Below are 14,173 nucleotides of genomic sequence, written 5' to 3' on the forward strand. Positions count from 1 at the left end.
AAAATCTATAGAAAAAGTAATGGACATTACAATTTTCCATTCTTCTGTTTCATTTTATTCTTCACTATTCTTTTTCTTTTTTCTTTTCTTTTGCCTTCCTTATTGTTCCTACCTCCTCCTGTTGTGGGTAGCCCCTTACTGCAAACTTTTTATTCTTATCTCTTGTCTAATAATAATTCTATCTTTTGTCAGAGATGTTCTGTTAGCTTGACTGCAGACCTTCTTCTTCTGTGCTTCTCGGGGGTCTATATTATAAGACCGAACATTCACAATCGCAAACACCTAAACAGCGATACACAAACGCCGAAATTGTAAAATAGCGAAGGACGTAAACATTGAAATCCAGAACGCTGAACGTATTTCCGTGGCCAGCAGGGTGATCGTGGGGAAGAGGAAATGTATCCTTTTCCCCACTGTAGTGCGATCTCGGAGTTGGTATATTTAAGTAGGGGGGTGGGGGGTGCAGGGGGGCTTGCCCCCCTTAAGAAGTGTGTTTAATGAAGTTTGTTTTTGTAGTTTTTGCTTACCTGTATGGCGCTGTTGTTGTTGGAAATGTGTTCGGCGTTCCAGATTTTGATGATTACGTCCTTCGCTATTTTATGTATCACTGTTTAGATGTTTGTGGTTGCGAATGTTTGGTCTTATAATATAGACCCCTTCTCAGATGTATGCTGTCATAATGTGACATACTGTTGCAAACTGTATTCATATAACTTCTTGTGAACAAAATACTTCCATTGGCATGCTCTTTATGTATTTTAGCATCTAGAAATTGTTTCTTCTTAGGACCTTTCTATTTTCAACTTTAAAAATTAAGTAATAAATGTACCTGTTCTAAAGAAAATTTCTAATCCTTCATTACTCCTTCAATATTATCCCCATATAAAAAGCACATCTCCAAAATACCAACATCTTACATATTGACACAAAATATCAGAATATACAAGCTTTGTCTGCCACCATGTTAAAATATAATTAGCATGACGAGTACAACCACTACTACCTTTGCTACACCACATTTTTGTTGAAATCACTGATTTGAACAAAGAAATTATTATGAAGAATAATGTCCAGTTCAGTAATCGTTCTAATATCCTTAACTGATGAAGCTTCATCCTCCATGAGTTCAGCTCCCAACCATTCAGTGCTAACATTGTGTGGTATTATTGTATTGTATAAAGACTGAATATCTGCAGTTACCAAAATAATATCTTTTGTAATAGGCAATATATTGCCATGGCTTTTCAAATAATCATCGTCCTTTTTCTACATTCCCCCAGATAATGGAAATAGATCTCAGGACTGTTTTTACTACTCATCAATGACTAAAGACCCTTAAACAATGAGACTCTGCTAACAAGGAACTTTTGGATGGAAAAAGAACTTTGTTTTTGGACTTACAAATGTGTTGAATCTTTATCATTGTGAAGTATAGCTCAGTAATTTAAATGACTTTTTTGTCTTATTAATATTGTGCAGCACTTTTGTTAAATGCCTACTCTTTAAGTTACTAATTTATTCTTAATATTGTAATAAATTCTGTTTTTCATACAAACTGAACCTGATCGATGCTAGCTGGTTTAATTAGTTTTATTTGAACCTCGAGCAATAGTGTTTGAAAGGAGATAAGTATTAAGTCAGTTTATTTTTACCTACAGACAGATGAATAGCTGATAATATAAAGTATTACATACTTATTTGTTCTGAAAGAGTAGCGATAAAACCTAAGTTAATCCTGTGTAAAACCTAAGTTAGTCCAATTTGTAAGGTATTACATCACATCTGTATTCTTCTGTCTTAGCGTTTTTAAAGTTTTATTTAAATAAAATATTTTAAAAGCATTAAATCAGCAATTTCCTTATTGAAGCCTTTCTAAACCTTGTACATCTTTAGATCAGTTGCACGTATTCATTTTAAGTGAAATGATGAGTCAGAATGTTCTGGTTATAATCCATCAATACAGGTATCTAATTATTTTTAAATTTCAAATTTATCAGATCAGAAGGAAAACATACAGGTCGTCGGGGCAGAAGTACCTCACTTAAAGAGCGGCAGCCAGTCCGACCTCAGAATGAAAGGGCAAATAGTTTGGACAATGAGCGGTCTCCAGATACCAGACATCCTCTGCAGGTAAAATCGTAGAAGATTCATTGTGTTTTCCTTTTATCTCATTACATAAACATTCTTTTTCCATAGCTTGGTAACATTGATGGCGTAGTTATCCTCCTGTTACGCAACATCATTTCTTTGGGGAGGTGTGGTCGTAGTTCCTGTAACAGCCTCTGTGATGGTATCGTGGAAGTACATTAATAAAAAAAACTGGGCAGGGATCAGGCAAGTCAAAGTTTCAAAAATTATGCATCTTATGTGATATTGCTACTCAAATAATAAGACACTATGGCAAATTGATGGCACATTCCACTTAACATAAAATTAGCAGTTTTTAATGTTTCCCCTGAACGGTACTGAAAATGACAGGAACAGAAGACAAAAGTTAGTGAAGGCAACAAACATGGCCTGAAAGATGCTTGAAGTTGCAATACTGTTTGATCTCTTTCATGATGCATCAGTAACTTTCTGGTCAGCTGTTGTAGTCTGTCAGTATTACAGTTAAAGGTGTTACAGAAAAAATGTACAGAAAAAAGTAACAGCCCCAGCAACTGTAAAAGGTACATGTTGCACTTCTGCAGATAACTGTGATGTTTTATTAATGGGATCTTATGGTATGAAAGTAATACAGATAATGTTTCAAAATATTTTACAATAACTGCAGCTAAAATTGAAGACTGTATTAGTATGTAATCCACAAGTATATAAAGGTCATGTTTGGTTGCTTCTTGAATGTTATTGAGCTGTTGTTGCACAGTTAAAATAAATTAACTTTTTACATTTCTACTGAATTAATGTTGTGTATTATTGTTAAATAAGGCAGTAAACAGTTTAATCTCCAAATGGGAATGGTCTGAAAGTTTAATAAAAAAAAAAACATAAATGGTCAGTCCATTTCAGCATCTTGAGTGCATCAGAGATATACCAGTACATCACAGCTTAGACATTTAGTCAGAATATAAGAGAGACAGTTGTTGACTTGAGAGAAAATATGTATATGATGCATAGATGGCTTCCTGAAACAGAAAACCTTGCATGGCAGTTTGGCAGTACACTTAATGCAATGATATTGGGCTTTAGAAAACCATTTGAGTTTAGATTTGCTGTCTTGTTTGGAATAGCTTTACTATGTATTGAGTGTCAGCTGGCTTTATATAGCGATCAGTCTAAAGAACCAATTATCTTGTTATGCCTAAATGCCTGAGTGAAAGACGTTGCGAGGGCTCCCCAATTACTCCTGAGATAATTTTCAACTTTATATAACTTCATTTAATCAAGTCAGGCAGGTACCCTGCTATTTAACTGTTACTTCCAACCTCCGCACGCAAGCTCCTAAAATTTTTAAGAAATATTGTCTTAACTTACTGTATGATGAAAGACGATCATTGTTAAAATTAAGACATGATGATTCTTTAGTTGTTACATTAGCAATCAAAAGGGCGGGAGAAGTGTGGTTGATGTAGGACATACTGCTTTAAAGCTAAAGTCAGTGAGCAATTCAGTAGTCTCGTATTTTGTAGGAAATTACCATGTGATCCCAATATGAAAGTCAAACAAAAGGTAAATCATTTCTAAGATTATTGGTCCAGTTAGTAGGCCATTTCAACAAAATTGAAATTTGAAATTTCTGTGAATGTACTTAATATGTAGTATTTTTATATCATCAAAAATTCACAAAAATGGATGAAAGCCTCCTGGCCATCCTGTTGTGTTGTGACAAGAAAGTGTTTAGCAGAACTTGTATCAGCATTTTAGGAAATTTACTTTTAGACCGTTATTAACATTAGATATGAGCTCATATAAAAGATGCAACTAAGTTTTTATGGTTAACATCAGACATGCAGGTAGAATGAAATTGGTGTACGTGTACACAAAGTACCATGTGAAGTGAATCTTGCTGGCTTAATGTTAGTGATTACAAGAAATTGATTTGCACACCTTTGAGTTCAGTGATATTCTTTTACAATTAGCAGAACTGATACCTAAAAAATATGTCTTCTATTTCAAGAATAAGTGAGGAACAGATGAACCTACCTTTTTATGGATTATTTTGAAATATTATATATTTCCAACAGCTCCAAAAATATTTATTTAGGCAACATTGATATGTGTAAAAAGGTTGCTGGATGATCTGGGAAGGAGATTACCAGGGATTAGCTGAGTTCATTCAATATATGAACGCTCTTAATAAATACTGGACAATTCTCTGGAGATGCAAAAGCCTTAGTGCCTGCTTGTCTAGTTGGGTGTAAGTTTATCTATAGTAGAGGCAGGAATTCACAACAAAATGTTTGACTGTCAGATCACACTGTGTTCAGTGTAGGTTCCTTCTACAATAGGCACAGTTTTCTACATGTAAAATTTTGAGATCTATCAAGATATTACACGTACAACATAATGTGTACACATTTTTCATTTTACATAGGCAAAACATCAATATTAAAGGGAGGATTGGTGCATTTAAGCAGGATCTAAAATGTTGGTAAGGAAAGAAGTGGCCTATCTAAACATTTGTTGGTGCATCCTTTACCTAAATTTGTATTTATAGGAATAGAGAAAGTCACTAATAATAAGGGAGAAATGGATGGGTAAGTGATTTGGAGTAAGAAAGATATTGAATTATTGCAGGTGCAATTTTTAAAACTAGATTTGAATGCACGGTATTAAATAGTTTCATTTTTATACAATATATTGTGTATACTGATATCAGCATTGGTGAGCCTTGTTACTTGGGGATTATTTCCATCATAGTTCTCTACCCTGTTAGTGCAGGTGCACCTGTTAGTATTGTCTAAAGGAACTGCCTAATTAATGAATGTTTTGATCATATTTTCATTCTTCTCATTTATACGTTTCAGTGAATAATTTATTTTTAATTTATGTTCTTATTTATTATTTTTATTGGTATTTCTTTACCTTATAAATATTATATGCATAATGTAATGGGCTATGTTTAACGAATCTAAAATGGGTGGGGGAAGCACTGAGTTATTCATATTGAGAAAGCTTTTTGATGAAATTTATGTGCTGCTGCATATAAATAAATGTTTATCTTAACTACTAAAGTGTTTTGCTTTTATGCAGCCAGATGCGTACAAATATTTTATTTTATTTTGTATTTGTTTATTGGAGTAGTATACATATACATCTATAACTCTACCTCTGTATCTATCTGTGTGTGTTTGCGTGCGTGTGTGTATGTGTGTGTGTATATATAGATATATATATATATATATATATATATATATATATGTATGTGTGTGTGTGTGTATATATGTATATATATGGGTCTACCTGATAACACCGACGCACCAAAACATCGACAACGAAATAACCGACATGACAAAACCAAAAAAAAAAGAAAGTTCAAAAACACGAAACTTCACATGCCTGACAAACCAGAATCCCAACAATCAACAAAACAAATACCTTTCCCGAAAAACACCCACACAACACAAGCACACCAAAAACCTTACAAACCTACTCTAAACCTTACATACACAACTATCTATGCACTGACCTTAACCCTAAGGTCCGTCACTATCACACACTTACCTTACCCACACCCTAACCCACTTAATCCGCCCCTAACCCTTAACTCTGTCACTATCGCACACTTACCTTACCTGCACCCTAACCCTAACTCACTTAATCCGCCCCTAACCCTCAAGTCCGTCACTATCGCACACTTACCTGACCCGCACCCTACCCTAACATCCGTCACTATCACACACTTACCTTAACATGTTGGTGTTCTCAGCATTGGGATTCCCAACTGTCGGTCTTCTCCATTGTCGATCTTCCGGTGTCGGTGTTCTCGTCGTCGGCGTTTAGAACTTTCGGTGTTTTCAGGTAGACCCATATATATATATATATATATATATATATATATGTATATATATATATATATATATATATATATATATATATATATGTATAGATATATAGATATATAGATATATATGTATATTAAATAGAGCATAATTTATGATGTGCACAAGCATTGATGTGCAAACATTGACTTCAAAAGGACAAAGCAAAAAGCATTGATCCACAAAGGATTGAAAAAAAACACTAAGCCAGTGTTTTTGCAGGGGGGCTTGCCCACCTGCACCCCTCACCCCCCTACTAATATACACCAGCTCTGAGATTGCACTACAGTGGAGAAAGGGCATATTTTAAGTGATCACTTACTAAAAAAGCTGAAACTTTTCGAACAGCTGATTTTTGATCAGCTGTACAGAAAATATATTTATATATATATATATATATATATATATATATATATATATATCTGTGTGTATGCATGTGTTTGTATGTATCTAGCCATAAACAAAGTTGGTTGTGTGATTGCCAAATATCTGTGCACAGAGCTAGGAGAGTAAACCAACAAAGACAGGAACCGCCAGCACAGGCAACAGATACCTCCACCACATTATTAGCCCACCTTACAAATGCAGGCTACTGTTTCAACAAAGCTTTCAGTTAAATTTGAATCATGCTCATAAATGTTAAATGATGTAAGGTCAAATGGGTTGTGTGATCCTAACAAATGAACGAATAGTAATTGAGGCTGCATAGTGAAAACAAGAGAAGCAGTACATTACAGAGTCACCACATATCTATTGGTCTGTCTGTCTATCTATCTGTCTATCTATGTGTGTGTGTGTGTGTGTGTGTGTGTGTGTGTATATATATATATATATATATATATATATATATATATATATATATATATATATAAAAAGCATGGCAACACAAAAAAGTAATACATTTGAAAATAGTAATGCATATGTATATAAGGATACCATTCATTCTGAAATCATCAGTTCATTGACAAAGTGAACAGCTTGGAAAATTCATCATTGTTATCAAGTGTGAAGTTGTTGAAATGAGGACTTGGGTGCATGTGGGTAAGGTGAATGTGGGTTTGTAATTTTAATGCCAGAAATTTTGGATATGTTGAAAGCGTCAGCATTAAGGTTAGAATGTGTGTGTGTTTGTGAGCTAGACTAACATCTGGAACTGAGGATAGATTTAGTGCTGGGCATGTATGCTGGTATCTGTCTGGGTGTGTCATGTAGTCATTGTTCAGAATGGGTTCTTCTAAAGTAAGGTGTAGGTTTGGGATTATGGGCAGGGCTAGGGTTAGCATTCATTAGTAAGGTGATACAGGGTGGTTAAACTTGCTACCCCTAACCCTGTCCCCCAACCCTTCATATCACTTCAGAAAACCCCTTTGCATAACACTACTCAAAGTATGCTTTAACTTAGTAGTACAGTTTTTGGTTATTTATTTATTGTTTACCGGGGTAGTGCACTGATCTCAATGCACCATTTGCATTCACAGCCTTGGTGACATAGTTCTCAACCTGTTAATGCAAGAAATCTGGACAAAGCCTAAAATAATGGGAGGATAAAGGCCCATAAATAGGGACAGATTTTAAAGGAAAACTCCAGGCTTCAACACATGTTAACTCAAATGCAAGTTTTCCTTTATCCTTATAAAATCAGCCTAGCCTCCTGCTGTTACTGTTAGCATAGAGCAGGGAGCCCCATCCCCCATTCTTTTGTATCGCATCCTTTCAGGTGGAGTTTGTCTCCATCTTCGTGACGTACCTTGAACACAGGCTAATCAGTAGTTCCCTCTCCTAATGTTCCGCCCACGCTGTGACATAGACATTTTCAAGGGTGGCGCGGTTAACAGCTGCTCTAAATCACTGCTATGTTGTTGTGGAACTGTCTTACTACCACTGTTTCCTTCAGAACAGAAAATATTATTGGAGCAAGTCCTCCACTAAAGATGCAGCCAAAGTGCTTGAAAGCAGTGCTTCGATAAGTTGGAAAAACATTCTAAAACTTGGTAAAGTTTTACAGCATACAGATCTGTGCCTCCCCTTATACTGCCTTGGTGTAATTACAGAGTTTCTTGGTTGTGTTCTGTTGTAGCCGTTTTTATTTAGTTTTTATTTTTTTACAATCGGTCCACAACCACCGTGCTACATACCGATCAACTTCTTACAGCCAGATATCTTGTCAGAGGTGTATTAATCGAGGCAATTTTTAAATAATGCTTTTACACACGTTAGAAAGTTGATAGAATTGTATTAGGATAGATTTCCTGAAGGTTACAAAGTCTAAATGTTAAATATCCACTACAGTTTTCTATATGTTATGCTTTAACCTCTAATTTGCCAGAAAACCTAAAATATAAGAGGTAAATCATGAGATTCCATGGCAATCTATACAGTTCAGAAGTTTGCCCTGCATCGGTGTGTGTATGTATGTGTTTACCATTTTGATCGCATGTGTGCGTGAAAGCAGAATGTCTGTGTGTGTGACTGCAAATGAGACTATGCATGTGTGTGGGTAAGACTGAGCAATGCAGGAGAGTGATCGGTGCATGCATAAAAGCAGAATGTATGTGTGTGTGTGAATGTAGTTGAGATTGTATCTGTGAGTGTATGAGCGAGAGTTAGAGATGCCTGGTTGACTGAAAAATGTGTGTGTGAAAGCAGAATGTCTGTGTATGTGAATGCAGAAGAGACTGTGTCTGTGAATGAGACGTGTATGAGAGGGAGTTTAGCGATGCATGAGAGAATGAACGGTACATGCATGGAAGTAGATTGTGTGTTTGTGAAAGTAGATGAGACTGTTGAGTATATGAGAGAGAGTTAGCGATGCATGAAAGCAGGAGAATGTGTGTGTGAATGGAGAAAAGACTGTGTGTGTCTAAGAGGCGGGTGTGCATTTTTTATTTTTCTGTGTAATGGAAGTCTAAAATGCCAGCCAAGATCAGCTTATTACAGGGAAGTGTTTTTTTTTATTTTTATTTTTTGCTCTTGCTGAAGGAGTAGGGTGCTTGTTCATACTGTGTGTTTTTCGGGCACTAGTTGAGCCACCTAGGCTTCTGTTTGCTGCAACTTCATTTGTAATGACACCACTCATCAGCGCAGGGCTTGCTAATAGATTATTATAGTTGGGATTTTATGTCTATATTCAGAATTTCGTTCCAAGTCTTTGCAACTCGGGTAATGATATATTGTATGAGACTAGCTGCCATACAAACGTTACATGCACTTATTTACAAAGCGATGTGTGTGGAGGTTTCTCTGTGATTCGCGGCTTTGTAAGTGTCATATATCTGCAGTCAGTTATACTTGGATATAGCCACAAGCTAAGCATTACATTTGCATTTTTTTTTATATTCATTTGAGGAATATAAATCAGATACACGCTGTTTTAAATAACTGCTTTAAATAACTGCCTTGCTTTTGATTGTAGTGGTAATGGAAGCAGCACAAAATGATTGGTAGTTAACAACCCATGTGAACAAATTAAATGCTCTTGTTACATTTGCCTGGCATGCACGACTGACGTAAACATTTAAATAGCAGTCTCTGCTGAAAGTCTGTCTCATTATGGGTCTTGTTGCCATCTTTTCAGTTGCGAAGAATCAGTCGGCAATTAAATATTTTCTGCTCTGCACTGTGTCAGAGAGAGACCGCTCAACTGCCTCTGATTTTTTGGGGATGTCCCCAAAGTTTGGCTTAGAAATTTACTTCTAAGGTTTTAAAAACTGTCCTTGATTATTTCTGGATTTGTCCCTGGTAATTGTAGAGATAAGAGGGTGAGAGTTGTGCTAACCTGTATTTAGGCTCAATTTACCCATTCACATCAGTTCATAGTTATATACTAGTTTAATGACCAGTGGGGTATTTGCAGGCCTGGTCAAGTATCCTATTTGCACCCCACAAGCTTGTTATATGTAAGCTAAGGTAAGATTTACAGGCTGTCTCTGTCTGTTAGAGATATATATGCTAGACCCAGAATGTATTTATGATTTCCCATTCACTGGCCCAAGTTTCTCTTGACTGGGGTTATGGAAGAGCTCTCCCCTCACATTGGATGGGAAGCCTGTTCCAAGGAAGATAATTCCTCGAGACACATACCTGTCCGTCCGACATGTCCTATGTAAGTGACAAGCAAAGTTTAAATCCCTAGATGTTTGTTTTGCCAATATGCAAGAAGTTCATCCAAAGGGTATTCTAGGGTGCCTTGTATGCAAAACATAGTTCAGCTCTCAACAGTTTGTAGGAAACACTTTGAGGTGCTCTGCGTAGGACATGCTGTTTATTCCCTGTACTCTTTTTGTGAAGAACCTCTGTGGATGTTCCAGTTATTGCATGTGCCTGGTCAGGTACATGCTGAAGGCGGCATTGTACTGAATAATAGGCCTGATTAGGGGTGAAATACAGCAGACTGACTTCCTTGCACCTAAATGCCATGTCTTTGCTTCTAAGTTGAGCAACATAGAATACTTTTCTTACTACAATAGATACTTATTGCTCAAAAGCCAGGCTATTATCTACATATGTACCCAAATTGCTAACTACTGGTTCTACTCTAAGGGGTGTTTTAAGCTGTGGCTTTGGCACCAGTCACTTGTCTGTGTTAGTCCTTCCTGTAGGATGTTAGTGGCTTGGCAGGATTCTATGACTGCTACTAATTACAATTTTCTGCAGACCTGGACATCGAGAGGCAAAAAGGAGTGGACCCAGCACAGAGCCCTGAATGACTTTGCTATGACTGGTCTCTCTGTGGAGGTGGTGTCACCTATCCTGACTTCCTGAATGCTATCTGAGAGCCAGCTGACTATCCAGAGTGTAACAGAGGGGTTTATGCCTGTAGCCATGAGTTTGTTTACAGTGCAGAAGTGGAATATTTTATCAAATCCCTTAGCTAGATCAAGGTAGGCAGTAGGTACTGTTTTGCCATCATCCGTTACCTTTGTGACCGTCTCAAAGAAGTTCCTCAAGCTGAGTAGGCATGATGTGCCCTGGATCTAGTGTTTGAAGATTTTCTGTGCCCTTAATAATCATTTCATGGTAATTCTTTCCATGGCTTTGCATAAGATATTAGTAACATTTTTGAGTCTTAAGTTCCCAAGGTCTGTTGATGGACTGCCCTTGTGCAGAGATATGACCAGTGCACTTCTCAGTTTGTATGGCACAAAGACTGTATGAAGGCTATGGTTAAACAATGACTCCAGTGTTCCTGACAGGTCATGTTTCAGTCTATTTAGGAGGCATCCTGGGTTATTATTGGGCCCATTGATGCAGTGTAGTTGACCTTAGAGAGGACATCTAGGACCTGCTCACTAGTGATAGTTGTGTGTGTGGGGGGGGGGGTTGGTAAAATTTAAGCTGAATTTGTTGGCCTGCAGATTTGCTATATCTTCCAGCTCCATATCGGTGGCTGCATTTACACTGCTGTGTGTTGCCTTTGAGGTTTTGAACATAGCTAAAGAAAGTGGTGTTGTCCTTTGTCTGGGAGGCTATCTTTACCTCCAATATGACTTTAATAAATTTAATTTGTGCTGTCTTAGTTTGTTTAGATTGTTGAGAGTGTTTTCATCGTGGTGGGCATCATACTTCCTAATCTTGGCTATGACTTTTTGTTTGTTTGTTTGGATTCTACTAGGGTGGTTTGTTTTTGTTAGTTCTGGGCTTATTTCTGGTAGGCACAGCTGTCTGTATGCATTTATTGACTTACTTGTGCAGGGTTTTTGAGAACAATTCTACACAGGCAGCTGTGTTCTCCATGTTTGGAAAGGAGAGATTAAAATATTGACAGGTTATCTCTTAGTAGTATGAAGTTTATCTTCGAGTAGTTCTTAAATGTTTTGGGGTTAGCTGAACGGGTCACAAAATTGATTTTTATTATGAATGAGACAGTTTTATGGCCTGACCTTTCCGGAGATGACACTACAGTAAAGGCGGGAGGAAGTGTACAGCATTTTCCCATGTTTGAGAGTACCAGGTCGAGTATGTTTGCACCCCTAGTGGGAATATGGACAATCAGGTCAAAGGTGTTTATGTTTACAAAGTCCAGGAAAATCTGGGCATATAAGTTTGTGATTGTGTAAGTGTCCCAGTTTGAACTTGCCTGTGAATATGGTATTGGGTTGAATGCCAAGATCTCTCAATAAGTCAAAATACAATTTACATGTTTCTTGGGGCATAGATGGTGATCTATAGCTTATTAAATCCTGGTTGCAGTTTCCCATTATGGACTTTATTATCACTACAGTAGGTATAGAAAAGCCTCGAACACCACAGACCTTTTGGGTTTCTAATACCATGATGGGAATGGACCCCCTTCTTAAGTCAAAGTAGGATTTAAGTACATGAAATTAGTATTGCTTCAATCTTGGTCACCCAGAAGTGCTATTTGAATCACCTGCAATGTGCCCAGTAATGACTCCTTCTGCAGTTCGTATGCGGTTATATGTATTGCTAACATATCTAAGCACAATTGTAGACTTTCTGTAGGACCCATTGCTCCTACTACTGTTGGAATTGTATGTGTATCTTTCATCCACATAGCTCTTGTTTCTGCCTGCAAATCTGATATTTTATAACTGTGGGTCTCTCTATACTCAAGACACTGTAGTCACTGTGTGTAACAATTTCAGTGATCAGCGCTACTTCTGTCTTCTCTTCATGGACCACTAGCATCTAGTTTTCTACCATCTATTATTTTAACTGTTGGAAATGGGTGATGAGATACGGTGTACACTTCATTGTTTTCTATAATTGTGGTTAATATTTCTAGTGTTTTTCTGCCACTTCACTACCATAATCTTTGCACAATCCCCAGTGCAACAGTCTTGCCACATTATTATGCCTTTCAGCATACAGTCCTTCTGCCATTAATATGTCACAACCAGCAATGGGGTGTGCGACTGTTTCCAATTCTGTTTTATGAAACCTACATTTGTCTGTGTCTCCCGTGTGTTCATAGACTTTGTAAACCAACATGCATGTAGCCCACTATCTTAGGATGACAATAATAACTTTTTTATGTCTTGGTTTCAACTTGACTAACCATTCCTGCTTTCAATCCTGATCAACATGAACTCCTTACAGACGTTTTTTGTACTTGCAACTCTCTTTATGCATTGTCCACATTTTTGGACTTCTCATCTGGTGCTTCACTTTATATTTCTTCCTCTGTTTTTTTGGCACATTCAGTAGTTGCCTGATTTTGATCTACTTCTGTTTTTTTTTCCATTCCTGCTTGACACTGATATGCTTCTACTAGACTAAGCAGAGAAGTCATCTTAGATGTGTTCTCATGTTTCAAAACTTTCTCTACATTTGCATCTTGTGAGGTCAGCTGATGTTTGTGCCTTCACAGGATTTCAGATCAATACATGTAATCAGTTTCAAGGAGACCCATACCTCCTTCGGAATGGATAAAATGTAGTCTTGGTATGCACTGACTTTTTTAAAATAATTTGGTAAGCAGGAAGCATCCTTCTTGTTTTCCTATCTAATCCATGCAATACATTTTGTGGCCAGTCAATTACTCCAAAACTGTAAGGAGGAAGCAGCATTGCTTTCATTTCAGGGTTATTGTGATACATTTACAGATGCTACTGAAGTACTTCCAGAGATCCGAGCTGATGGGGTGGCCATACTCCAGCTGGGAGAACAGGACCCCTTTATCAGCTGCATTTCTTCCTTCTGGGAATAGAAAGTGAGGTATTTTATTGGACAAGAAGAGCAGAGTGTTTACTTTAGGCTTTAGTGTTTTGTATGTGGTTTTATACATTGAGATTGGGATCTAACCAGACACCGAAGGATTTCTAAAACTGAACTGTTTCTGTTGCCTCGTGACTGCAGCTGCCAATGGTCCAGTTGCTGGGTTCTTTGGCCAGCCTTGGCTAGGATTCAAAGACTATGACCTTGGTTTATTTTGTATGTAGAATTAATGGCCGAGTAAGCTGATATACTTTTAGCTGATGTTTTGATCACTGACTGAGATGGGCTTGGGCTGTATATCACCCTATCATCTATGTCAAATAATATTGGCATATGCATAAGATCTGTGGGAAGTTTATCGATAAATAGTGCAGAGTGTATAGTTCTATTACCTGTACCCTTTGCACTATTAATGTAAAGTGTTGTACAAGGCAGGTGTAGGGTCCGAACTGCTCTATACAACTTGCTGGAATGGAGCGATACAAACCAGTTTACAACTACAAGACTAATTGGTA

At 37.2% G+C, this 14,173-nt stretch overlaps 1 protein-coding gene across 1 annotated transcript in view; it reads left to right on the forward strand.

The window, feature by feature from the left end:
- PACS2 (phosphofurin acidic cluster sorting protein 2) overlaps window positions 1-14,173 on the forward strand; it is a 1,734,969-nt gene that overhangs the window by 874,658 nt on the left and 846,138 nt on the right. Inside the window, exon 14 of the mRNA XM_044073533.1 lies at window positions 1,998-2,130. Coding sequence (XP_043929468.1) covers window positions 1,998-2,130 — 133 coding nt within the window. The remainder of the gene's footprint in view (window positions 1-1,997; window positions 2,131-14,173) is intronic.

This window comes from Protopterus annectens, chromosome 6.part0 (assembly GCF_019279795.1).
Source record: "Protopterus annectens isolate FY-2018-M chromosome 6.part0, PAN1.0, whole genome shotgun sequence".
In the NCBI taxonomy this organism is placed as follows: domain Eukaryota; kingdom Metazoa; phylum Chordata; order Ceratodontiformes; family Protopteridae; genus Protopterus; species Protopterus annectens.